The sequence below is a fragment of the Phyllopteryx taeniolatus genome, chromosome 15, assembly GCF_024500385.1.
Source record: "Phyllopteryx taeniolatus isolate TA_2022b chromosome 15, UOR_Ptae_1.2, whole genome shotgun sequence".
Classification (NCBI taxonomy): domain Eukaryota; kingdom Metazoa; phylum Chordata; class Actinopteri; order Syngnathiformes; family Syngnathidae; genus Phyllopteryx; species Phyllopteryx taeniolatus.
This window is the reverse complement of record NC_084516.1, coordinates 11,957,599-11,983,001: the sequence shown is the minus strand read 5'-3', so window position 1 is coordinate 11,983,001 and position 25,403 is coordinate 11,957,599. Positions and strand designations below refer to the sequence as shown.

The 25,403-nt window shown below is 40.5% G+C and overlaps 1 protein-coding gene across 2 annotated transcripts in view; it reads left to right on the top strand.

The window, feature by feature from the left end:
- Nucleotides 1-23,697, top strand: part of LOC133489877 (dihydropyrimidinase-related protein 2) — a 28,746-nt gene extending 5,049 nt beyond the window's left edge. Inside the window, exons 1-14 of one of the 2 annotated variants that reach the window (XM_061799096.1) lie at nucleotides 2,138-2,292; nucleotides 9,266-9,354; nucleotides 10,448-10,632; nucleotides 11,585-11,749; nucleotides 12,153-12,214; nucleotides 12,710-12,790; nucleotides 13,069-13,137; nucleotides 14,073-14,193; nucleotides 14,689-14,845; nucleotides 14,918-15,059; nucleotides 15,559-15,729; nucleotides 19,206-19,385; nucleotides 19,468-19,636; nucleotides 20,595-23,697. In XM_061799096.1, the coding sequence (XP_061655080.1) occupies nucleotides 2,251-2,292; nucleotides 9,266-9,354; nucleotides 10,448-10,632; nucleotides 11,585-11,749; nucleotides 12,153-12,214; nucleotides 12,710-12,790; nucleotides 13,069-13,137; nucleotides 14,073-14,193; nucleotides 14,689-14,845; nucleotides 14,918-15,059; nucleotides 15,559-15,729; nucleotides 19,206-19,385; nucleotides 19,468-19,636; nucleotides 20,595-20,686 (1,725 nt within the window). In that variant the 5' untranslated portion in view covers nucleotides 2,138-2,250 and the 3' untranslated portion in view covers nucleotides 20,687-23,697. Of the gene's footprint in view, nucleotides 1-2,137; nucleotides 2,293-9,265; nucleotides 9,355-10,447; nucleotides 10,633-11,584; nucleotides 11,750-12,152; nucleotides 12,215-12,709; nucleotides 12,791-13,068; nucleotides 13,138-14,072; nucleotides 14,194-14,688; nucleotides 14,846-14,917; nucleotides 15,060-15,558; nucleotides 15,730-19,205; nucleotides 19,386-19,467; nucleotides 19,637-20,594 lie in introns of those variants that run through there. The other variant, XM_061799095.1, reaches the window with a different exon arrangement.
- Nucleotides 23,698-25,403: the final 1,706 nt, after the last annotated feature.

Below are 25,403 nucleotides of genomic sequence, written 5' to 3'. Positions count from 1 at the left end.
GAGCATTGAACATGTTCTAAAACATATGCATATGATATTTAACATCCCGTTCCATTGTTTAATATTGGTTCAGTGGACACCAGACAACTTACCCTGACTCCATTTCCCAGAAAGCCTTGTGACGCAACCGAGTGGATGGAGGCATGCAGAGCTGCTCGAGGGAGTGGCTGCCTACGTCATTTAGCCAGCATTACACTGCATTTATCCATTACAGCAATTGCAACTCGTTGCTCTTTTAGACTCACGAGCAGGTAGTGAGAGTCCATGGGGATGTGGCACATTAGGAGGAAAATCGACTTTTTTTCCTTTTCCCTAATTCATTGTACAGCATCAGCCATGGCGATGCATCCTTTATGTAGTTTTAAGGACTCAGGATGCCGTTGAAAGCTTTTAGTGGTGGCGTTGAGCTCAGCTTTCACGTTGCATATTGATTGGAAGCCTTAGCTACACACGTCCTGACTGACACTCCATCAATGACATCATATCATCATCCACACTCACTCAGATACCAAGTTGGAGTCCTTCTCCAAATAAAATAACCAAAAATATTTATTAAAAAAAAATTAAAAAAAACAAAACATTTTGGTGTGATACAGTGCAGTTGCATTCTTTAATTACGGAGCCCCCCTGGTGCCAAGGTATGAGAAAAATAAAATTCATTGATAATCTGTTCCCTCAGTTTAGTAAACTGTACCCTCAGTTTAGTAATCTGTACCCTCAGTTTAGCAAATGTCTGGGGCTCCGTATACCTACGTATATCTGTCAAGTAAAGTAAATTCTATTTGTATGTTATATTCTTACTCGTGTGAATTCTGTATATAAATTGTCATGTCGTGATATATCCTACATCCCATTTTTTCAACTGAAAGGCAATATTGCTGTAGTTCGAGGGGGTTGATCATTATATAGCAGTACTAGCAGGACTGGCTACAATTAGCCTGCGTGTTTCCTAAACACAGTACTAAATTGAGGGTACGGATTACTAAACTGAGGGTACAGTTTACTAAACTGAGGGTACAGATTACTAAATTGAGGGTACAGATTACTAAACTGAGGGTACAGATTACTAAATTGAGGGAACGGATTACTAAACTGAGGGAACAGATTATCAATGAATTTTATTTTTCTCATACCTTGGCACCAGGGGGGCTCCGTACATTCTCAATAATAAACATATGGTTAAAAAAAATACTTCTCAATGTACCTCTCCGTGTCAAAACTCAGCATTTTATACAGTTCAGACATTTGCTCTCTTCCCTGATCGAAGAAGACTCAATATGCAGATAATCATCCGAATGAAGCATTTGGGTGCATTTTAGTGCAATTATGCAAGTCACGACATAATCAGACAGCAAAGTTCCACTATAGAGACAACTCCAGGTACAGTAACCATTGAATCCCAATCTTTTAAGTTTAGTTTATTATTCATTTTTCATTCTGAAAGGATTTATCTCTGGCGTGAGGCCTTGATGTAACTTTTTGTAATTTTATTTACACTGCCAGAAGTAGACAGAAATGATTGTATATTTTCCAGGGGACAAATTGGATACAAATATGTTCCCGAGACATTAAAGACAAGGGTACTAAAACTTTATTAGGGTCACAAGCTATGGTCCCGTAAAGGTTATGTGCATTTTCTGAGCGTAATGTATATAATCGAACGTGTCTCTCTTTAGTGATCCCATCCGGTCTTTCACCAATTATTACAACATAACCATTTCAATTTAAAAAATTTTTTTAAAGTTTAAAATTCCTCCCGAACACCACTGTCCCTGTTATTTTCCGTCTTAAAAGTTCAGATATCTGTTTGAAAATGTAAGGAGTAAAAGTAAAAAGTGTTCAAGTAAAGTACAGTTTCGTGAAAAAGTGCAGTAACTAAGTACTTTGTACTTCGTTACTTCTTAAGTGTCTAATCCTGGATTGATGGCATGAGTGTCTCAAGTGGAGCAGGGCGAGGCGCTGCGCATGCGCAGTGGTGTTGCTTTTCTTCCGGGGGCCCCTCCCCTTCTTGTCTGGCTCGGGAAGGCTCGGTGCATTGGCGGAGAGACACCGGGAGGCTGCCAAGGACTCCATCCTGACTTTCAGCCACAGCTATTTGCTGGCAATTTTAAAAAATTGTTTTATTTGTTTGTTTGAGGGTGGGTGGGGGGTTGTGGGGGCTGGGGGAGCATCCCGAAGAACAACCGCGCTCGTGCTTTTTCAATCGGGTTCGCCCACAAAGCGGTCCACGGCGAAAGCAAGGCGGTGAAGATGTCTGGCTATCAGGGCAAGAAGAACATCCCTCGCATCACGGTGAGTTTCCCGTGGAAATGGAGCGCGAAAGGCGCTGTGGCGGTGGGCCACTGGCCTGCGGGTGTCACCGGGAGCGCTGTGGTCTCGCCACCCTCGGCTACAAAATGTCCAATCTGTGCCGCGTCCTCGCGTGTAGTCGTCTTCTCAATGCATTTAAAAAAAAAAAAAAAAAAAATTCGACCTCGATGTGTCAACTTTCGTAGTTAAAACGAAGCTTTACGTTCCAAATATCCCTGTAATGCAGGTTTAGGTGCACTGTGCTATTCTGAGTCAGCTTTACGCCGGTGCTCTTTGTTACAAACGTATGCCTGTTGGAAGCAAGGTTCATATGACTCGCCATGCATGCACCCTTTTTTATTTCAACTTCCAAAAGGGAAAGGGCACTAAAGGTCACACTGATAGTGTCACATTGGATGATATTTTTTTTCTTTTTTCCCCCTCCCTCAAATCGTTTTGAAGCTTGTGAGGATGTAAATGAGTGAATAGGGAGGAGGAGGTGTAGGAGGGGGAAGGGAGGGGCTGTGGCTTCTATTTCCTTCCATGTTTCTTCTCCCCTCTCAACTGAGTGAGAAAAGGATGTACAGGAGGAGCTTAAAAAAAAAGGGATAAAGGAAATGGACTAGGGATGGAACTGTGGAGTCTTATTTTCCGAGTGTGTCCACAGCATGGGAGAAGAATCAAACGGCTGCCTCAGTTTTGATTGGCATAAACATGTATTTACTATCGTAGTTTGTAGTGGTAGAACTACACTGCAACATTCTTCTCATGAAGCTAATGAACTTTCATAGATAATTAGAAACTCCTTTCAGTGGAGTGCAAATGTACACAACTGCAAACCACAGTAAATATATACTTATAGTATATATTTATATATATATATATATATAAGTATATATATATATATACTTATAGTTATATAGTTAAATTGCTCAAACTGTACATTATCTTTGTAAAGGGTAATTATAATACCCTTTTTTATATATATACATTAGGTACATTATGTGTACTGTTCCTAATGTTGTGGTCAGTCAGTGTATGTTAAGTCTATGTCCACATATAGTATAAAATGATTAAAATGTATTAAAGTAAAAATATACAACAATGTCTTAGTAACACTGAATATCATGCAATGTTTCCAATTTAATTGTACCTCAGTGCTGATTAGATGAATCTTTTATGGTCATACTATTGATTTCTTGATCAGTAGAGCTGAGGATGCTGTTATTGATTGATTGAAGACATTTGCAGCAGCCAGTTGGTGGAGCAGAGATCAGAGGATTAGTTGGTTTTGTTGTATTTACAGTAATTAGGTCGAACATAAATGGATAGAGGGGCTATTCCTGTAATACGCAAGAAAGAAAAGAGGTCAGAGGCATTTTTCTTTCCATTTTAAATGCATGGGGCAAACATGACTACAACTCAGTTTTTAGTGACATTTGTGTCAATATGGTCCATAAGACTAGGTGTGGAGGGTAAGAATGGCCTTTGTTTTTTTTTTTTTTAACTCCATAAAGCTGGTAAAGGGAAAATATCAACCATTTCTTAAACTGGACAGGGCAAGCACTTTGATAATAACGAGAGATAGAATTTGATAAAAACTTGCATGCAAGTGTCTGCCTATTTCTCCTTATGGGCGAGGTCATAGATACAGATGAACAGGCAGTTATCATCTGCCTCATGCAAGTGGCGCCCGGCCCCCCCCCCCCCCCCCCCCCCCCCCCCGCCCACAACCAAAGACATCTTGCTATGTCTCACATCGTGATAAAAACATCAGAGAACAACAGAGCAACAAGGTCTCCTCTCTTATCCTCACCCAAAAACAAAAGGTTGTGAGGTGAGAATTTACTTAAAATACAAAAACAAATTATAAGTGCACAAAATATATTTTTCTAACAAAGCTGCATTAGTGTGAAGAGTGGTTTAGAAAAGTGCAGTCTACAGTGATATTGTTATTTTCACATTTCATTAACCGCTGTGTTCAGTACAGACTCAGCTGTGCAGCTGGTACAGTACTTAGATGCTGAAAGCATTTCTCATCAATTAAACATGAACATATGCAAGTTCACCATCTGGGACGGGAGCCGGATACAGCAAGACTAATCACTGTTAGGGATTTCTCCCTCAAACAGGAAGATCACTGGAGGGTGTATATATTTACAACTGAAGTGAATACTCTATTAGACGGGACTAAAACTGACAATTGTCCCCCCCCCCCCCCCCCCCCCCATTAATTAGAAAGGGTAACTTGAAAATGTACACTTTTACTAACATATTGATTAATTTTCCTTACAGTGATGGGAGAATTTTCCTCTCTGAATGTTCTGAGCTCCTGTTTCGATGTCAGTTTTGAGCAGAATAATCTTGTGCAGAAGAATTGTGCCATAGCAAAGGTCTGCGTGGATGATGTCATGTTCTTCTTCTACATGCACACAACCTATAGTTGAGATTGAATCAACGGCAACTCTGCTGCTTCAACCAAGTCGTGCACTCCATTCGGCCTGAAATTTCACACAGTTGCAATCCTTCTCAGTGATTAGTTAATCAACTTTTCATTTATTATGCCTTCCCTAGTTTCAGTGCTACATAGCAAGATCAGCACCCCAAGAATATGATAATTCAGTAATTAAAAATATAAGTCATTATTTATTGAAAAAGTACAGGTACTTATTATATATTATAGAAGCAGATCAAATTTTTTAAAATCTTAAAAATTGTTGATTTTTGCTTAAGAATTCAGACTTTTTTGCTGCAGCCCAGTAAATGAAACTACACAAAGTGAAGTCTCTGAATCTATTTCTAAAGGAGACTAAAAAAAAGGCGCTATAATAAGAATGACCTGGATTAAATACTGTGTAGCTACAAACTTTAACAGATGAGATAATATTAGGCAGCGTTCACCTGCAGTACTGCGCTTGTCCCTTTGTGCGCACTTCCTTTCCTAAGGATGTTTCCCCGTATTCATGTTGTTATCTCACAGCACACAGCGGCCTGGGGCGCTGTCAGTTCACACATTACACAGCATGTTGCTCTCCAAATGCACCCACCCATTCACTGGTTCGGTCTCCTGTCTCCACCCCTTTAGCGTAATCACAAATTCCCCCAAAGTCAAACACCAGACAAAGGTGTACAGAAATGGAACATTTTTCATTACTGAGCACTTGAACAAGGCAGACCATTGTGTTGTGAGGAACAAGACCACAGTGACTCTGGTTGCTCTTTGTCCTTAAATGAGGGGGTCAACGAGGTGGCAAAGAGAGCATTTTATTGAAATCAAAATAAACGATGAGTAACATACGTAGCTCAGTTGTTCTTGTTTTTGTGTGGTTTTAAGTGGATTTAAGAGAACAAGCTGATTTCAGAAAATGTAAAAGGAAGAACTTGTTGATGATAGAAAATACAATTTTAAGTGTTTTAATGAACAGGAGGCATATCTGCCTCACACTTCTGAGGTTCTAGGTTCAAATCTCGACTGTGGCCTTCTTGTGTGCTGCTTCCCTTATGCATGTGGGTTTTCTCAAAATTGTCTATAGGTGTACGTGTGAATGATTGTTGACATGAGCAATGCGAATAATCAAGGTTACATCGAGCTCACCCGCAACCCTAACGAGGAAAAGTGCTTTAGAAAATGAATGTGAATAAAAAAAATGAGAATTAAAAAAATTAATAAACAACAGGACGTTTTTTTTTTTTTACTTTACTTTTTCTTGTTTTTTCCCTGTCCAGTTATGTGTTAATAAAATGTAAAACATAAATAAAATTTTGATTAGTATATTTGGTACCCATTTGAAATAATGTTTTAAAACTAGTTTTAAATTTGTATTTTTTTTTAATGAGATAATGGTACTGCGTGAGGAGTAATCCCTGTTTTGACATTTTATTATGGACCATTTATATTGTAAATGAACTATAGTGAGGATTTGTTTTTGTAGCCGATGTGTGGACAGACATTTGCGGTGTGGTGGAATAAGTCAAAATAGCCGTTTATGAAATCATAGTGTTGAATGTCGTAACTGGCAGCTTTCTCCAACTGACTTCATTTGTGTTACTAGGCTGTTTTCCATTTGGATAAAAACACAAAGCGTTGCTGGGCAATGATAAATGCTAGCTGTCGTTTTCATAGCAACAAGATGTTGGTGGCATGCATTTTGAATGTTGAATCACTAAATTTGATTAGTATTATGTCAGTGGCCATCGGAGTTGTTTGCCACTTTGTAGGACAACAGTTTTCACTTTTCATATAGTGCTACATGGTGGTTCTTCTATCTGTGGAAAAAAAAAAAGTGCAATGAACCATCGTAATTCATGGGGGACAGAAATTGAAGCCTGCAGCGAATAGCAAAAATCCACAAGTAATTTTCACGCCCCCAAAAAGCTTTACGATTGCCTTTAGATGCCACAAGATGGTGGCAAAGTCCTACATTACGCTCCTAAACTCACATCAGCATAGTTATTTGGCACAAAGATGCCACAAGCTGACGTTAAAGCAACACTTTTATTGAATCATAGTGTTCATCATGTCTTATTTTATGATAGATTTCAGATTTTTTGCGTAAAGATGGATGGAGGTAAAAGAACTTCTCTTTAACCCCCCAAAAACATTTGTCTACGCTGAACACAAGAAATCTAGAACCTAACACATTTATTGCTTTGGCCTGAGCACAAAAACAGCGAGTTTTTTCAAGCAATAATGGAGGATATGTTGCCCTCCCAAAAATCTGCAAACAGGTGAATTGGGGATTGACGAACCGCGATCATGCGGGGTTTACTGTATGTACAGGATAACTGTTGGAGCCAACTGCAAATTAATGTTTGATTAATACTTTCTACGTTTGTGTCTGTACTGCTTACTATTGATTTTTTGTTCAGATAAGGAACTTTTATTATTGCTGGAGTTTAGTCACACATGTATGTGTAAAATTGATTTGTTTATGTTGCAAAACAGCAATTTGCTATTGCGCTTAGTCCACATCCTGTCAGAGGTTCTCATGATAGAAAGGTCACTATCATGTTTGGCGAAGATCCAGTACAATCACACACAAACACGCTGCAGCCCCTGTGAGCTGACAACAATTAGATGATTATATAAGTCTGGATTCTTGGCAGTAGTTTGACAGAATTCCTTACTAAACTTCCAGCAGCTGTCATTCCAAACATTTAAAAGAAGAAATACAATTTTAGTGGGAATTTGTCATACTCCCCCACCTCACCTCTGCTAAGTAGCCTAAAAGTCAATTTGAGAATATTTTTTTTCTGGTCTGAGGTTTGTCTGAAACTGGGAACGTTGACCTGAAAAGGGAATTGTCGTCAGGTCATGTTGATCGTAATGTTCAGTAATCTGCGTAATGTCGAAGTAGATGTCAAGTAATTGCTGGGACATAAACAGACAACATTTAGCCGTCTCTCCTCTATATTCAGTAGAACACGATCCTGTATTATTGTACTATCAGAGGATCTCCAAACCATTCACGTGCCAGATGCCTAAGATCTTCAAGACCTGCTGTCGTGTCTTCTTTTTCTTTCTGTCCAATTAGGATTGAAGGAGGTTACTGTATGACAAACATTTCCGTTTTACAGTACAGTAGTTCCTTGCACCGGTTTGAGCAAAATACATATACCCTGTACCGTACAAACAGTCATACAACATAGAATATTTGTTTTATGTTAAGGTCATTATAGTTCCTTACACTAATATCGTACTGTACAAAAAGCTTGCGAGGATAAGTTATGTTATGTTTAAGGCCCAAATAATTGCTTTCAAGTGACTTTGGAATAGGCGTACTGTATAGTTTCAAGATAAAATCATGGTCATTAACAAGAAGATGTAGACTGTAATCATATTAAGATTTGAAATCTTACACATTTGACCCTAAATGTTTAGCTTAGAAGTAAGGGCGATGCAGGGCGCGTTTACAACTGGCTGCTTGGGACCAGGACTGGCTGGGTTCAGGCTAACAACAGTGGTTCCAATAGAGTGTTCTTTGTTAGTGTAGGATGCTAGAGCCCTTGTGACCAGTGCTGCCACTCCCCTTTTGCACAGTGAGCCAGAACAGTAGGGTCGCTCAAGGGAGGGGGGATTGGGAAGCAACGGAAGGGGCAGACCACCCCCTCTCACCCACTCCTGTCTCTTGCACAGCGAGACAAGTGGCCCTGCAGTAGGCTTAGAATAATGATTGATTTCACACTTGGCCCTGTGATTGGTCCTCTCCCATGTGTGCTTCTGCAAAGCTCTAAATCCTTAAAAAGGACTGTGGGGTATGTCAGGGGGTGGGCTGCTGTCCTCATTCTCTCACCAGTGAATTCTCACCCTCATTCCCCCCCCCCCCCCCCCCCCCCCCCCACTGGCAGAGTTGTCTGTGCAGCATACTGAATTAAAGCATTATACTATATGTCTGCCTTTATTTAATTAAATCATCATTGGGTGAAATGCCTTTTACATCCATAATTGAATAGCAGAGCCAACACAGAAGATAATTGCTTCAGCAGCTGCACTTTACATATTTTAACGGACTAATTTGTACAATATACAGCAAATGTAACTTTATCCTTTCCTTTGGACTCTTAAGTACTTTTCCCCCATTTTCATGCTGCCTTTTTTGGGAGCTTTTTGCAATTTCCTTCTCCTCAATCGATGCATTCATGTGTTTCACAGTGCTTTATTGGAGGAATAAAGCCAGTTTAGAGTACAATGTTTCTTATCAGAAAGCAACCCAAGACAGTCAGAGGCTGCCTAGTCAATCCACTGCTTTATGTCACATTTTCCACATACACACTAACTCCCTTCACAAGTCGAGCCAAATCCAATGCTCAGCATTGTAACTTTATCTTGACAGTCTTTAAAATTCCACACTGATGAAAGTACCTCTACGTTCAGATGTGCAGCATCTGCTTCTTGTAGAATATTTCATTGAAGAAAATGTAACGTAAAACAGGATTATTTGAATTTAGCTGAGTGATCCTGATCGTTATCTTTCAGAGTGACCGACTCCTGATCAAAGGAGCGAAGATCGTCAACGATGACCAGTCCTTCTGCGCCGACATTTATATGGAGGATGGAGTCATCAAGTGAGCTGCATGTTTATTCAGTGGTGAAAGCCAAATCGAGTTTTCTTTTGCACCATTCCGTTGAGTTTGGCAACATGCATTGTAATAGACTTTAAAGTGTTATAGAAAGCTTTATTCACAAAAGTTTTTTGAACGTCAACACGGTACAAAAATGACAGTAGTCGTAATCTAAGTTTTAAGAAATAAAATAAACTATACATAAGAAAATATATTTGTTCAAGTTTTAAATATAAAAATACCAATTTATCTTTGTGCCGTAATGCTAAAATATGGCTGTCATTTTAAAAAATAAATCAAGCAATGACATGTAATTTAATACTATACAGATTGATAGGTAGATACATTCTGTTTGTTTTCTTTTCTCCTAAATTTAATATAATTTAATAAGATGTTATGGTGGTGTGTCTTTATTTTTTTCAAATACAATTCTGTTTTATCTCAACAGATTAAATTCCAATTAATAATAAAAAAAAAAATAATCCATCTGTTCATTTACTTATTGGTTATCCTCATTAAGGTTGTGGGTGAGCTGCAGCCGAGCCGAGCTGACTTTAGGTGCCAGCCAATTGCAGATAATAAATCAAATTAAAAAAATTATTTTGTTGTACTTAAGAATGCCAGCGAACATAAACATTTTAATCTTTCGGAAAATGCATAATGAATTTGAGGCTTGAAACTTTCAAATCGATATATATAACAACAATTGGCTTTCTGGAAGGCGGCACGGTTTCCACTGGTAAGCACATCTGCCTCACAGTTCTGAGGACCGGGGTTCGAATCCCGGCCCCGCCCGTGTGGAGTTTGCATTTTCTCCCCGTGCCTGGGTGGGTTTTCTCCGGGTACTCCGGTTTCCTCCCACATCCCAAAAACACGCTTCGTAGGTTGATTGAGGACTCTAAATTGCCCGTAGGTGTGAATGTGAGTGCGAATGGTTGTTTGTTTATATGTGCCCTGCGATTGGTTGGCGACCAGTTCAGGGTGTACCCCACCTCTCGCCCGAAGATAGCTGGGATAGGCTCCAGCACGCCCGCGACCCTAGTGAGGATAAGCGGTACAGAAAATGGATGGATGGACTTTCTGGAAATTTTTTCAGACAAATTGGGGAAAACCTGATCGTGCCTGGTGGGGTCAAAACCATCGACGCCCACGGTCGCATGTTGATGCCAGGCGGGATCGACGTGCACACACGCTTCCAGATGCCTGATCGAGGCATGACTTCTGCTGATGATTTCTACCAGGGCACCAAAGCGGCACTGGCGGGAGGCACCACAATGATCAGTGAGTTATCTCCCATCTTCCCTTAACCTTTACTGTATGTGGCACTTGGATTTGTTGCTCTAACAATGTAGTTTAATGCCGTTTGAGAGCTCCCTCTATTTAGAATCCGAATCTGACTCTTTTGGATCCATCTTCCTTTTTTGAATGCTTATCAATGTTGACACCCTCATCATGTTTCATTATTTAATTTGTAGTACCGATACCGGTACAATGTTATTCATGTTAAGGGAAAAATGTTAACCCTTTAGTAGACAACAGATAGGACAAGCACTTTGAGAATAATGAGAGATTTATTTAATAAAAAATTATTTATTTTAATAAAAAATTTAATAAAAACAAGGAGACAGTTTAAATGCAACGTAATGGTTGGTCTAAGAAGTGTCTCCCTATTTATTTTCCCTATTTCTCCAGAAGTGAGGTCATACTGTATATACACATATGAACAGGCAGTTATCATCTGCATTATACAAATGCCCCCCCCCCCCCCCCCCCCCCCCCCCCTCCCAAACACAGCCATTTTGCTTTGTCTCACTATATGTTCTTCCTCTTAAGAGGGGGTCGGCTCGCAGGGAGATAATCAAACAGACTTAGAATTGATTACATTTTAAAGCAGTATGCGCAAGATTCAAGTGAATTATAATATCCCTATGGAAAAGAGAATACACAGTGAGAAAAACCTGCTGAAGTCAACACAATGAAGGCTATCGTCAGGGAATACGGGCTCATACAAGAGACTCGAGATTTTTTGTTTGCGAAACATCTCAACCCCCACAAACTGCAATAGCTTTTGCTGTCATTTCATGTCTGCTTTACGTCATGGGTGATGCTTATCCCTGACACTGATCAAACTGCAACATTCCGCTGCCAGGTTGTGATCTCAGTCTGGCTATAGTCAATAGTAACACATTACAGATGAAAGAGAATGAGTTGTTTTGTTTATGTGTGTTTCCAGTTGACCATGTGGTACCCGAGCCCGGCGTCAGTCTCATCTTGGCCTTCGAGCAGTGGCGTGAATGGGCCGACAGCAAGTCGTGCTGCGACTACTCGCTGCATATGGACATCACTGAGTGGCACAGAGGCATGCAGGAAGAGATGGAGGCCCTTGTGAAGGATCATGGTATGACTAAACTGCTAGGATGTAACAAATGCTATGTTGCAATGAGCTACTGACAAAAGAACAACTTTAAACCATGCTTTTTTGTTAAAAAAAAAAGATTGCTTAAGAAAGGACTAATGAAGCTCACTAGTGGCCCCGAGAGGCTGTTGTGTGCCACTAGCAAACCAGGATGGAGCAATTAACCATCACTTTTAACTAGTAATGTAGTTTGCTGTGGTAGTTTGTGGAGTTGATGTGTCATTTTAAGTCTTTATGCTTCTGTGCAGTTGTCACACATTTATCACACATTTACTGTTTCCTTGTGTATAATTGCGCCATACTCAGAGATACCTGTACGTGTGTGTTATATCATCATGTTTTGTCTTGCAATTTAAAACTGTTCTATCATTTTCCACCTTCTCAGGTATCAACTCCTTCCTGGTCTACTTAGCTTATAAGGATCTTTTCCAGCTAACTGACACTCAGGTGGGCCCTTTTATGCTTATTATATATATTTTTTCCACATTTCTTTTTCATTTAGGGGACTGGGCTTCGTACAATCTAATGAGATCTGATATAAGAGCTTTATCCATGTTTTTCCATTTACAAAGTTCAGTTGTGGCTTGAAAGCAATTGAGTGACACATGAAGTGATGTTAGTTTCACATTTGTGGTTATAGTTTGCATTCATATAGGACTGCACAGCAACATAATAAGAATATAAATTGCATAGTTTGATGTAGAAGTCATTATTTAGCTGGACAAGAGTGGCAAAAAGTGAAGCGTTATTTGTCTAAAAATACAATAATGAACGCACGGTATTGTAACGTTTATATTTCTCAGCAATGTTAATTAAAACCGTGCATTATTATTTTTGTAAGTTCAGAGCTGTTGCTTAGGTGTATTTAATGTTGTGGCCAGTGAGTGTAAATGCATTTCAACATATTACAACTTGTACAACAAGTCCTCGTCTTTCCTGCAGGTTTACGAAGTGTTTAGTGTGATCCGTGATCTTGGAGCCATCGCTCAGGTGCATGCCGAAAATGGAGACATTGTTGCTGAGGTATGACCTACGAAATCAATCTGGACAGGGTTAACATGAATAGCATGTTCTTCAATGGTAGGTTTCTTTATCCCCTACGTCTCTATAATGTCATGACACAAAGGTTGATTAACATTAATCACCGACAAATGATGATGAATATTCATAGAGGGCATATTATGTGTGCTTAGTCTGTACTCTTAATCCTGGTCATGTGGAACATACTTCAGTTGCCTCAACATTCTGTTGTGTGTGTGTGTTTGTGTGCGTGTGTGTGCATGTACATGTGTGTGTTTCAGGAACAGCGTAGGATCCTGGAGCAGGGCATCAGTGGTCCTGAGGGACACGTGTTGAGCCGTCCTGAGGAGGTGAGACACATTTTTGAAATCTGACTTCAATGTTGGATCAGTTCATGTTGCCTTTTTAGACATCTTGCAATAGAGGATGGGACCATGATGCATTTAGGCCTTGGATGTGTCACTTTTTTGGAAAGTCCTTTAACATCCTCTGCAGTTTAGACTCTCAGTATTTTGTATTTTGCTGTGAGGCTGAGCAGATCTGTTACAGCACATCCTTCGTGGTGAAAACAATGGAAACGAGAGATTAAGTGTGTAAGAGAGCTGGCCTCATCACAACTACCACAACAGGGTGTTTCATTGCTTAAAAACTTCTGTTTATCTCCCAATTCCCTCTTCTTGTTATCATATTCCTACTGTCACGAAATCACTTCTCACTTCCCAGCTGGAAAAGAAGAGTAAGAGGAGGAAGGATATCATTCCTAATCGATTTATAGTTTTATAATTTCATAAAATGCAGGCATCTGAAAAGGAAGTCAATAAGTCAAAATAAATCACACCATTGTTCTTATCATATAGAAAACTTCCAGCACAGGCATAAGTTGTAGAATGGACATCATCCACTTATATAAAACAGTTCTGATGGGTAGTGCAAGATAATAAAAATGATATTAGTGTCTTCAATATTTTTTGAATAACTTGCAGACCCGATAAAACAGTTCTGATGGGTAGTGCAAGATAATAGAAATTATATTAGCGTGTTCAATATTTTTTGAATAACTTGCAGACACGATTATTGACTGGAAATCAACCAGACAATAACATAATAACTCTCTCTCTGCTGTCCCTTGTGTACAGCATTTGTACCTACAGTCACTAAAAGTAAAGCAGGTTAGGAGGATATTTACCACAATTGGGCATTATAGATCAGACTTGATGGAAGTCTGCACTCTACCTCATCTTGCCATTCTTGTTTGATCGCATGTATTATTATTTCCTTTTTTCAGGTGGAGGCGGAGGCCGTAAACCGCTCTGTGACTGTGGCCAATCAGACCAACTGCCCTCTGTACATCACCAAGGTGATGAGCAAGAGTGCTGCAGATGTCATCGCTCAAGCCAGGAAGAAGGGTGAGACTCAAAAACCCCGTGTCACTACTACACAAGAGATGCAGTCAGTTGCTGTCTTTGGCAGAAAGGTTTTATTTTTAGTAATTTGATCTATACAAATAAAAGGCTCTCATTGCAAATACCTGCACAAATTATAGCGGTGTACAGTAATCCACCACACATTTGCAGTTCACTGTTAGTGTTTTTTTTTTAACCTATCCTACGTTATTTGCTGAAAAACTCACTTATTTGCAGGTTTGGTGCTTTTTCTCAAACACCCTACGATGCCACAAGATGGCACCAAAGCCCAGTCTAAATAGGACAGTAGTACTGTTAGTCCAAGGAAGTATGTTGGCGTGGTAAAGCTTGAGAAAGAAAGACAAGATGTATATGTTGTTGAGGAGCTACATTTAGCCTGGGTTGTTACAGACAAAGTTGGAGTGCATTATTTCAAAATCAATTAATCTGTAAACTTTGTGAATTGAGTTTCAATATATATTAAACTGTTTTGGGCAGGCACTGTTGTCTACGGGGAGCCGATCACTGCAAGCCTGGGAACAGACGGCTCACACTACTGGAGCAAGAACTGGGCCAAGGCAGCAGCTTACGTCACCTCGCCACCACTGAGCCCCGACCCCACCACACCAGACTATCTTAACTCCCTGCTCTCTTGGTAACACCATCATAACATTCCAAGTGGAGATACCCTGACAGTACTTTATATTTGTGCTTCCTTTTCTTACAGTGGTGACCTGCAGGTGACAGGAAGTGCACATTGTCCCTTCAACACTGCCCAACGTGCTGTCGGCAAAGATGACTTCAGCTTGATTCCTGAAGGTGTTAATGGGACGGAAGAGAGGATGTCGATTATCTGGGACAAATGTGTGGTATGTGTTCTCATGTGTATTTCACTTAACCTCAGTTCACAGATAGCAAGTAGAAGAGAGCGACAGAACCTAATGACTTTCTCCAACTAAAGGATGTTGAAGGAGTGCAGCAAGGCAAATTTTTACTGACCTTTGTGGAGTGGGCTGAGTGCTTACGTTGACGGTTTACAGTGCATATTAAGCATATTAGCGCTGTTGCAGTAAATGCACACAATTACTTCTACTCTATCCAAAAATGTAACTGCCCCTCAAATTTAGGAAACCATGTTGAGCAAGCAAAATCCCACTATATGGCTACAAAAATGTTAAATTATTATCCCTTTGACAGTGTCAGTCAACAAGAGCATTATTAGCTTTTGTGTAAAAGCTGATTTTTTTTTTTTTTTTAATTTTTTAAATCATGTAATTGTAGTATAATTGATTACATTGTACTCAGTGAAATGGCAATTGAATTTCCCTGATTGGGATTATTCTCACTCTGGGTTTGGTTTCATTTTAGGTGACTGGCAAGATGGATGAAAACCAGTTCGTGGCGGTGACCAGCACCAATGCGGCCAAGATCTTCAACCTGTATCCCCGCAAGGGTCGTATTTGTGTGGGTTCTGATGCAGATCTGGTACTCTGGGACCCTGATGTCACTAAGATCATCTCTGCCAAGAGCCACAACTCGGTACGATGTTCAATCACCATTTTACAACCACAATATCTCACTTTGTGTGCGCGTGTGTGTGTGTGTGTGTGTGTATATGTCTTTGTGTTTTTTTCTGTGTTGCTGCACTTCATGGTTTCTCATTCGCTTCACCTGGTCTGGTTAGTCAGCTCCTCCTCCTTGATGATTTTACCTGTCAGTATTTAGGAGGACTGTTTGTAAGACAAACAAAAAAGGAATTCTGAAGACACTGAGATGTATGTGTTAGTTTTCATAGAAAATGAATAATAAGCAATATGAGTAATATCCTCTATATCTATCTATCCATCCATCCAACCATTATCTACACCGCTTATCCTCACTAGGGCCGCGGGTATGCTGGTGCCTATCCCAGCCAACTGTGGGCAGGAGGCGGGGAACAGCCTGAACTGGTTGCCAGCCAATCGCAGGGCACATATAAACAAACAAGCATTCGCACTCACATTCATACCTACGGACAATTTTGGGTCTTCAATTAACCTACCGTGCATGTTTTTTGGGATGTGGAAGGAAACCGGAGTACCCGGAGGAAACCCACGCAGACATTGGGAGAACATGCAAACTCCACACAGGCGGGGCTGGGATTTGAACCCCGGTCCTCAGAACTGTGAGGCAGATGTGCTAACCAGTCATTCACCGTGCCCTTATATATCCCAAAATTTAATTTTGCATCTATAGAAAATATGGGCGGCACGGTGGGCGACTGGTTAGAGCGTCAGCCTCACAGTTCTGAGGTGTGGGGTTCAATCCCCGTCCCCGCCTGTGTGGAGTTTGCATGTTCTCCCCGTGCCTGCGTGGGTTTTCTCCACTCTAAATTGCCCGTAGGCATGACTGTGAGTGCGAATGGTTGTTTGCTTCTATGTGCCCTGCGATTGGCTGGCAACCAGTTCAGGGTGTACCCCGCCTCCTGCCTGATGACAGCTGGGATAGGCTCCAGCACGCCCGCGACCCTAGTGAGGAGAAGCGGCTCAGATAATGGATGGATGGATGGATAGAAAATATGCTGCAAGACATGGCATTAAAATTTTTAAAAATGTAACTTTAGAAATGTTTTTTTCTTATAAACAAATAGTACCTTTTGAATGATAACAACTGGCAATAATGCACTACTACTTCTACTCACTACGACTACTCATCAGTAAAATGAATTTGTTTTCAAAATGAAATTCAATGTGTCTTTATCGTTATTGATTAAATTACATGAAAATGACCCATAAAATTGTTACCAATTCAACTTGGCGGAGGTCTGTGCTCCACTCACTGACTTCAGGTTATATAGAGCAGGGTGATTAAAGTTGTCTTTTGATTCCCCCTCAGACTTTCTAGTGTGTATTTATTAGCGAGCAAGGAAAACCTGAGCATTCTGTCAGAGGATGTTTTATGGTTGTCTCGCTTGGGTAGGGTGTGAACCTCCCACAGACGTAGGGCGCTGATGTCATCCTTAAAATCTTCCGAAAGAACTGGAACACATTGGTTTTGATTGTTCGCAGGCAGATCTCTGTGTCGCTATAAATCTCTGTGTGTCTGCACTTTACTTGGATCTGTTATTTGTTTTCTTTTTATTCTGCCTGGTCGGAAAATTATGAAGCTATGTTCCCGGTAAGGATTGGGTATTTGCAATGTGCGTGTGTTATACAAGCTCAGTGTACTGTACTAGTGATCTCATTTCCGCCGTTCAAAAATCAACCAAATGTATGACCTCAGCCTTCAGTAACTTTTCAGCACACACACACACACACGCACACACACGCATACACACACACACATATATGCACAGGCACGCACTTGCACAAACGCAACCATATGTTCGACTGTCCTTGATTGACCCTGGTTGTTCTTCTGCCCTGAGGCTTGTGTGCTTGTTGTTATGACAATTTTAACCTAGAACATTTTGGGGTCAATGTGGGTTAAATCGCTTAAGCTCTTTTCATACTATAAATGTTCTAATTTTACTTGCTTGCCTGATACTCCAAATAGGACATCAACAGCTTCCTGGGTAGGATTTTCATAAATCTGTGTGTGCAGCATGGTCTACAGGGAGTTCACATCATCATCATGAAGATGGGAGATAAAATAAAATAAAATATGTTGACAGGATGAAATCAATGTGTTTCCGCTTTGAAGTTATTTTGGTGTAATATACTGACTGGTATTTGTGTCATGAGTCAGTGCAGCTGTATTAAAGCATTTGCGAAACCCAGCCGGGAGCTGTTAGATAAAAATTTCTCTCCGCTTCACATCTAACACAACCTGGAAATCACACAGTGCATCATGGATGAAATTTGTTTCTTTTACAATGACACGGATAATATTGCCAAATGAATATTACATTTTAGTTTACATCCATTTAGTAGGACCTCTTTAAAAATATGCCAATGAATTGGATTTGATGCAGTCTCTTTGCCTTAATGTTCAATGTGTTTGTTGCTTTTTATCATTACATTTTTATTCCAACACATTCCATTCGGGAATACTGGTCAAGCTCTGATTGGTTCAGACTCAGAAACAGTTTTTCGCAACGCATCCATCCAATTTCGATACCGCTGTTCGTCATTCAGGTCGCAAGTGAGCTGGAGCCTATCCCAGCCAATTTGGGGTGACAAGAGTGATCCACCCTGGACTGGTCACTAGCCAATAGCATGGCACAGATATACAAACAGCAATTCACAATTACATTCACATCATTGGACAATTGTGAGTCTTTAATGAACCCAACATGAATGTTTTTTTTAAATGTGGGAGGAATGCCGGAGTACCCTGAGAAAACCCACCCAATCACAGGGAGAAGATGCAAATTCCCTGTAGGAAGGACAGAGGTGAGATTTTAAACCCAAACCTCGGAACTGTTGGGCCGACTTCCTGCCCAGTTTTTCCCATTGGAAATAAAAATAGAATTCATCCATTTCAGCCAGCGTAAAACCCTTTGTTCACTGTTGGGAGTGAGCTGGAGCTTATCCCAGCTGGGTTGAGCGAGAGTTGGGGTACACCCTGGACTGGTTGCCAGCCATTTGCAGATTCTTAACAAGCAAATGAAATAATTAGTAAAAGGAAAAGAAAATTCAAACATTGTACTTGCAGATGTACCTCATACAATCTAACTGTCACACAAGTGTAAATATAATGTGCCAATATTAAATGCTGGCGTTGACCATCATGATACCCATACTAGTCTTATTGCTTTAATTTACAAAACTTTTGTTGACGTGACGTCTCACACTACAAGGTCTTGCATGACGGTGCTTTGTGCCACTTATGAGGCCACTCAAATTCTTAATTGTATGACCTCAGGGGTGTTTGAGTTTAGTGTTTATTCTGTATGACTATTCTTCATTCATCTCAATAATGATGAGGACTCTTTGTAGATCAGAACATAACCTCAAACTGATTTTCTTAATGTGGCAACAGAAAGACTTGTATTAATATATTTTCCCTTGTTCTTTAATGGCTTCCTTCTGCAGACTGTGGAGTACAACATCTTTGAAGGAACAGAGGTACGTGGCGGGCCTCTGGTGGTGATCAGCCAGGGCAAGATCGTCCTAGAGGAAGGAAACCTCCACACCACCGAAGGTTCCGGACGCTACGTGGCCCGTAAACCTTTCCCTGACTACGTCTACAAGAGGATAAAAGCTCGCAGCAGGGTATCACATAGTTCGAATCGATATCGATGTTCTTATTTCTTTTGTCTTTTTAATTGGCTGAATTATATTTCCCACAATGCAGCTGGCTGAGTTGAGGGGTGTACCCAGAGGTCTGTACGACGGTCCGGTTTGCGAGGTGTCGGTCACGCCTAAAGCCATGACGCCCGCCTCATCCGCCAAGACGTCACCTGCAAAGCAGCCGAACCAGCAACCGGTCAGGAATCTGCATCAATCTGGCTTCAGCCTCTCTGGTCAGTGGAGACTCATACTGATAAATCATTGCCTAGGTTTGACTAAACTGAACTAAAAAGACAGAGTTACTCAATGAAAACAGCCACTTCTCTTATAGATTTCCATCGAGAAAGAAACTAATTGAGAACATTAAGAGAATATTGCGAGTATAATTTTTAATAGGATGGGAAATTCTCTCTGAATGAACATAGTGCTGTGTTGAGCAGAACGCTGCCCGGAAGAGGTCTGCATGGGTTTAACTGCTTCCCATAGTTCCTGTCATACTGTTCTTCTTCAGATCGCTAACTAGTTGGGACTGAATCAACGCGCTTCTATTGTACTACTATTATTGAATTCCACACAGCCAACCAAAATTCTTAACGATCAACTGATTGCCCCTCCTCCCCCTAGTTTGTATTTTTCAGGGCTTTTTTAAATTGTCTTGAGTTTTTTTCCCCTGTGCTCTGTGATAAAATGCTAAAGAGGAAATTGGTAATTATGACATCAGTTCATTTTTTAAGTACAGGTATGTAAGTATGTATAGTACAATACATTTGCAATTAATCATTTAAGAGCGGTTTATTTTTAAACATGTATATATGTACATTTTTTAACTTATGTGAAATCCATTTAACTGAATCATACAGAAAATGGATGGATGGATTATTTAAATGCAGGTTTTTCTTTTCCTATATTTATGTGTAGTCTTAATCTGTGTGTTATGTTAGCGTGGCTTAGAATAATAAATATACTTTTTAGGAATAAAACCATCATTTTTTAAATGAATCCTTAGGCCTACTACATTACTGTATTTCAATGTTCGTCATTACGATGGTACTTGGAAAGCTAAGTACTTTTGGAGTTGGTAATTAGTGTGAAAGGCTTGAGAACCACTGTGCTACTCTAAAGGTTGCAGCTACATATAGTGTTTCGCCGTTCCTTTTAAAAGTGCAAAATTGGCTCTCTTTGTCCACACAGGCGCTCAGGTTGACGACAACATTCCTCGCCGCAACACCCAGCGCATTGTGGCGCCCCCGGGTGGGAAGGCTAACATCACCAGCCTGGGTTAGAGTGCTCCATCCACTGCGCGGAGGGGAGGGTAAAGGATCTGAGGAAGGATGCCCGATAAATGCCGAGGGTTTCGTGCTGGCAACTTCTCACAACAACCGATTGGGCGTTTCTCCATCTGTGATCTGTAACTTCTCCACCTCCTGTCTCCCGCCACATTCTCACTCCCCCTCAAACCAGATCCTAAAAGACGGTTCCAAACAAAAAAGATCTGCCTCACATCAAGAGAAAAAAACAAACTATAATTTGTGCACTTTTTATTTTGTTTTATACTGGTCTTTCTCCTTTTCAGCCGCCATTGGCCGAGCTGATTTAACATTGTCAAGCGGATTGGGTACTTGAGTGCAAAAGGTCAAATGTACTGTATTTTCTAAGTTGAGAGCAGCATGTGCGCTTCATCACCACGCAACATTTAATCGATAATTCACCCACAGGGCTGTCTTAAGTAAAAAAAAAAAAAAAAAAAATAGAACAACCAAGGGTTCTTCACTTTCACGTTCATATGATTTCTCACTTTGCTGACGTACATACAGTTAGTCTAAGCTTCCTTGTCAGCTGAAAAGTCCTGATGTCTGTTATAAATGTAGCGTTGTGCCTCATCTCTGCACGTATTTAGCCATTACCGGGTGGCATGACGGGTAATTAAGGCAAAGATGAATGAAGTTGATGCCTTATTGTTGCTCCACGTCATCCAATTCACACAGCAGCTGTAGAATTTCCAAACTTTTGAAGCCGTCCATCACCAACTAGTGCATTTTCACACAGAATGTTTCTCAACTCATCAATAACTCCTTTATTTGTTCTTACTCCTTGTGCCTAAACCCACGGAAGGTGTATACATAATTGTTTTGCTATTCTTTAAGTGAAGGATGTATGATAGAAAAAAGATGTAAAATAGCCAGGTTAAACCGATTCAAAGGTGCCAGATTTTGCGCTTTCATTTGAGCAACTTGCGCCAGTAGAGCCCCTGTAAAGATGAAAAGCGCGCACTATCTTGAAATGTGTTTGTTTTTTTACTTTGTTGTTTAACTACTTTTTCGTGTCGATTTGTAAGTAGTTGCCAAGCGGCTGAGCACGTTGTTTTGCGCTTGAAAGTGGCGGCGAGCTGATAATGTTCTGTACTGTATGTGTGACTTGTGTGCAGTGTAGATGTTGGAGGGATGGAATCTGGCAGAACTGAAATAGTCCTCCTAACTTGTTATTCCCTCTTCGTGCATAATCTGTTTTTCACGATGCCGAGCAATGGATGCGGCTTGGTATCTGTCCACCATTGCTCCCCTCATCTCCTGGCTATTTAAAGCACTCACAGTTACACAGGAGGATGAAAGTGTCTTCATTCCACCTTTTCCCTCCATGTTCTAACATTCCTAATCATGGTTTTAAAAACACTCCCTGACATAAGCTTTCTCTCACTTTTAAAAAGTCTTACATTTTGCAGTGTACAGCAGAAGTACTTGAGGTGGGATGGCGTTGGAGTTTCCACCTACTTGGTAGACAATTCTTTTGTGTGTTGCCATTGTCTAAAATTGTGTAGGGGACGACAGTAATATTCGGCATGGTCCTGAATATTGTGATTTGCTCAGAGCAGGGGTGGATCTATTGTAGTGGGATAGAGGGCTGTGTGCCACCCCAAAATTGAAAAATCCTAAACTTGTCACTTATAACAGAAAGCTTTGACATAGCAGTTTTTCCAAAAATAACCAAAATATATAAACAATATAAAATTACTCGATGGATTGGTGTTAGTGTGTTTAATGAATTAATGTGGAAGAATTTCAAAGTGGGCGGCACAGTGGACGTCAGGTTAGAGCGGCTGGCTCACAGTTCTGAGGACCGGGGTTCAATCCCTGGCTCCGCCTGTGTGGATTTTCCATGTTCTCCCCGTGCCTGCGTGGGTTTTCTCCGGGCGCTCCGGTTTCCTCCCACATCCCAAAAACATGCATGGTAGGTTAATTGCCAACTCTAAATTGCCCGTAGGTGTGAATGTGAGTGCGAATGGTTGTTTGTTTGTATGTGCCCTGCGATTGGCTGGCAACCAGTTCAGGGTGTACCCCGCCTCCTGCCCGATGATAGCTGGGATAGGCTCCGGCACGCCCGCGACCCTAGTGAGGAGAAGCGGCTCAGAAAATGGATGGATGGATGAATTTCAAAGTGGCCAAATGTTCTTCCATTTTTCTGGACGTGGCCTTTAAAGGAAAAAGCTTGAACGCCCCTGCTCTAAAAGCTTGATGTCCTCCACGTATCCTTTACTGTCTCTTTTTTAAAATTAAGTTTATTGATTACATGGTCTCGCACAGATGATGTCATGCAGCTCTTACAAGGCAGGTCAGGCTCTACCATTCTGAACCACGTTCAGCTGAAATAACCTGTGCCACTTGGTGGAAACTCCTCAAACACTCAACCAGTTTGTGACTACCTGTCAGAGACTCCCACTCTTTTCCACAACCTGTCCCGCCCTTTTGTGTCTCTGCATGTTTTGGTTGTTTGCAGTTGTTGCCGCGCCGACAGAGCTCTTCACTGTCATGAGTCGCTGCTTGTGGTTTGTCTGGGCCCTGCCTGTCAGATTGGAGTTTTCCATTAGCAGTCTGCAGACACACACACGAACAAAACAACCCTGTGTGTGTCCCATCCCTCCTTGCACATTCACACATGAACCACACAGCTGTACTTTTCTATAACGCCGAGTCAGCCCGAGTTCTAATACTATGCCATTTTATGCTAATCCTATATAAGTGACGTGTATGTTTGCAATGTGCTGCAGACTGAGAGGAGATTCTCTCCTGCATCGCCCATATTCGGCCCCCAACCACCAACCCCTGATAAACCTTCCCCCTTTGTGCAAGTGAAACTATGTGATGGTGTTTGTCCCAGTTGCCGTGGGGATTCTGGGATGCTTGCTCACTATAGGAAATACAAAGTGTCAAATTTGATGGCTGGTAATGTTTTAAAAACAAGTGGGGAATAAACAACAACATGGACTTCAAAGAATAAAAAAGAAGATGAAAAAATGCAATCTTTGTTTCTTTAGTGTCATATTGTCGTGTTGTATGAAATGCAGAAATAACGGACAAGGCAAGCGTAAAAAAAGTGATTCGAGAGACTACACTTTGCCAGACAATTAAATGTATTAAAATCAAATATCTAGTGTTGTAAAGTGCAAGGAAACATATTTGCTTAATTTAACTGACCTTTCAACCCTTACTATGAGACATTATAACCATATGACTGCTCCTAGACAGAAATGAAATAAAATAATCATGGAAAGTATAACTTTTTTTTAGATTAGAATATTATATTGATATTATTATTATTATGAAATAATAGATACATGCAACTAATTCTCCTTCAACAGATGTTCAATAGGATGTAGATTTGGGCTTTTCAGAATTTCAAAATTTTTGACCTTAGCCTTTCTTGTGTTGTTAAAGGCGTGTTTTGGGTTTATCCTTTTCGATGACCCATGACCTATGGCTGAGAACAAGCTATGTGACACTGGGCAGTAAATTTGGCTCCAGAATACTTTGATAGTCTTGAGATGTCGTACCCTGCACATAGTCAAGACACCCTGTGTAGAAAAGCAGCCTCAGAAACGCAAAGGTCCCTCTTCCAAATTTCACAGTAGAAAGCACAGCATTCTTTTCTTTGGATGCTTCATTTTGCCACCATCTGTAAACACAGAGATGATGTGACTTGCTGAAAAGGTCCTCTTTTGTCTCATCTGAACAAATCTGTACCAAATATGGACTGGAGGTCCCACAATCAAGATGGAATATACTGTATATATGTGTGTGTGTGTGTGTGTGTGTTTTAGCATGACTATAAAAAGACACTATGCTTTTTTTCTTGGCTGTCTGACATGAAATCAGACAAAACGTTTCCTGTTTTAGGTCCAAAATTATTTCTATTTGTTTAATACCAGAATAGTGAGAGAAGGATTTTTTTTTAGACAAATATTTATATCAAGAGAATACAGCCGTGGTCGAAAATACTGGCAACCCAGGGGCATTTAGAAGTCAGTAAGTGTTCGGGAAACTCTTTTTTTCTTTTTTTTTTTTAAATGTGTTAAACTATGTGAAAATGAAATTGAAACATTAAATCCCCATAGCAGACTAAGAATCACGCGATATTAGAATCATCGCTGCCTTCTCCTCTTCTGAATGTCCTCCTTGTAATGTATTTTTTAACACTAGATGGCAGTGTAGCCCTTATATTGCAGTTAAACGGTATGTTTGAGCGCCAGACGAGCTGGACGGATGGAACCCATGGGTTGGTAAATTTTTTCCCTCTTTTTTTGGATAATCATCATCATCATCATATGTAAGTAAGATACTTTTGTTCTTATGCAGAGGAATTACCTTTCTCAGTCATTGGCGTAGACGATGATGTAATGATGGTCTTATACCTTCACAGATTTAGTTCATGACAACAACGAAAGTGGTTTTAGCTCTCTGGGAAGCAACCTCTTGGGCTGTCCACCTTAGCTTTATGTTCTACTTCAGAACTGGGCCTTCAGTGGTGGATTGAAGTGACCATATAGTCCTCCAAACCTCTACACTCCAATGTCATTTGGAGCACAATCAATATTTATCTCATAATATGACAAAAACATAACCTTTAAATAAACTATGTCATTGTCACGTTAATGAGTCAATTAAAAAAGTATTGTCTGAAACGAACTTAAAAGTGAAATACAACTGAACTTCCCATAGACGGGGATTC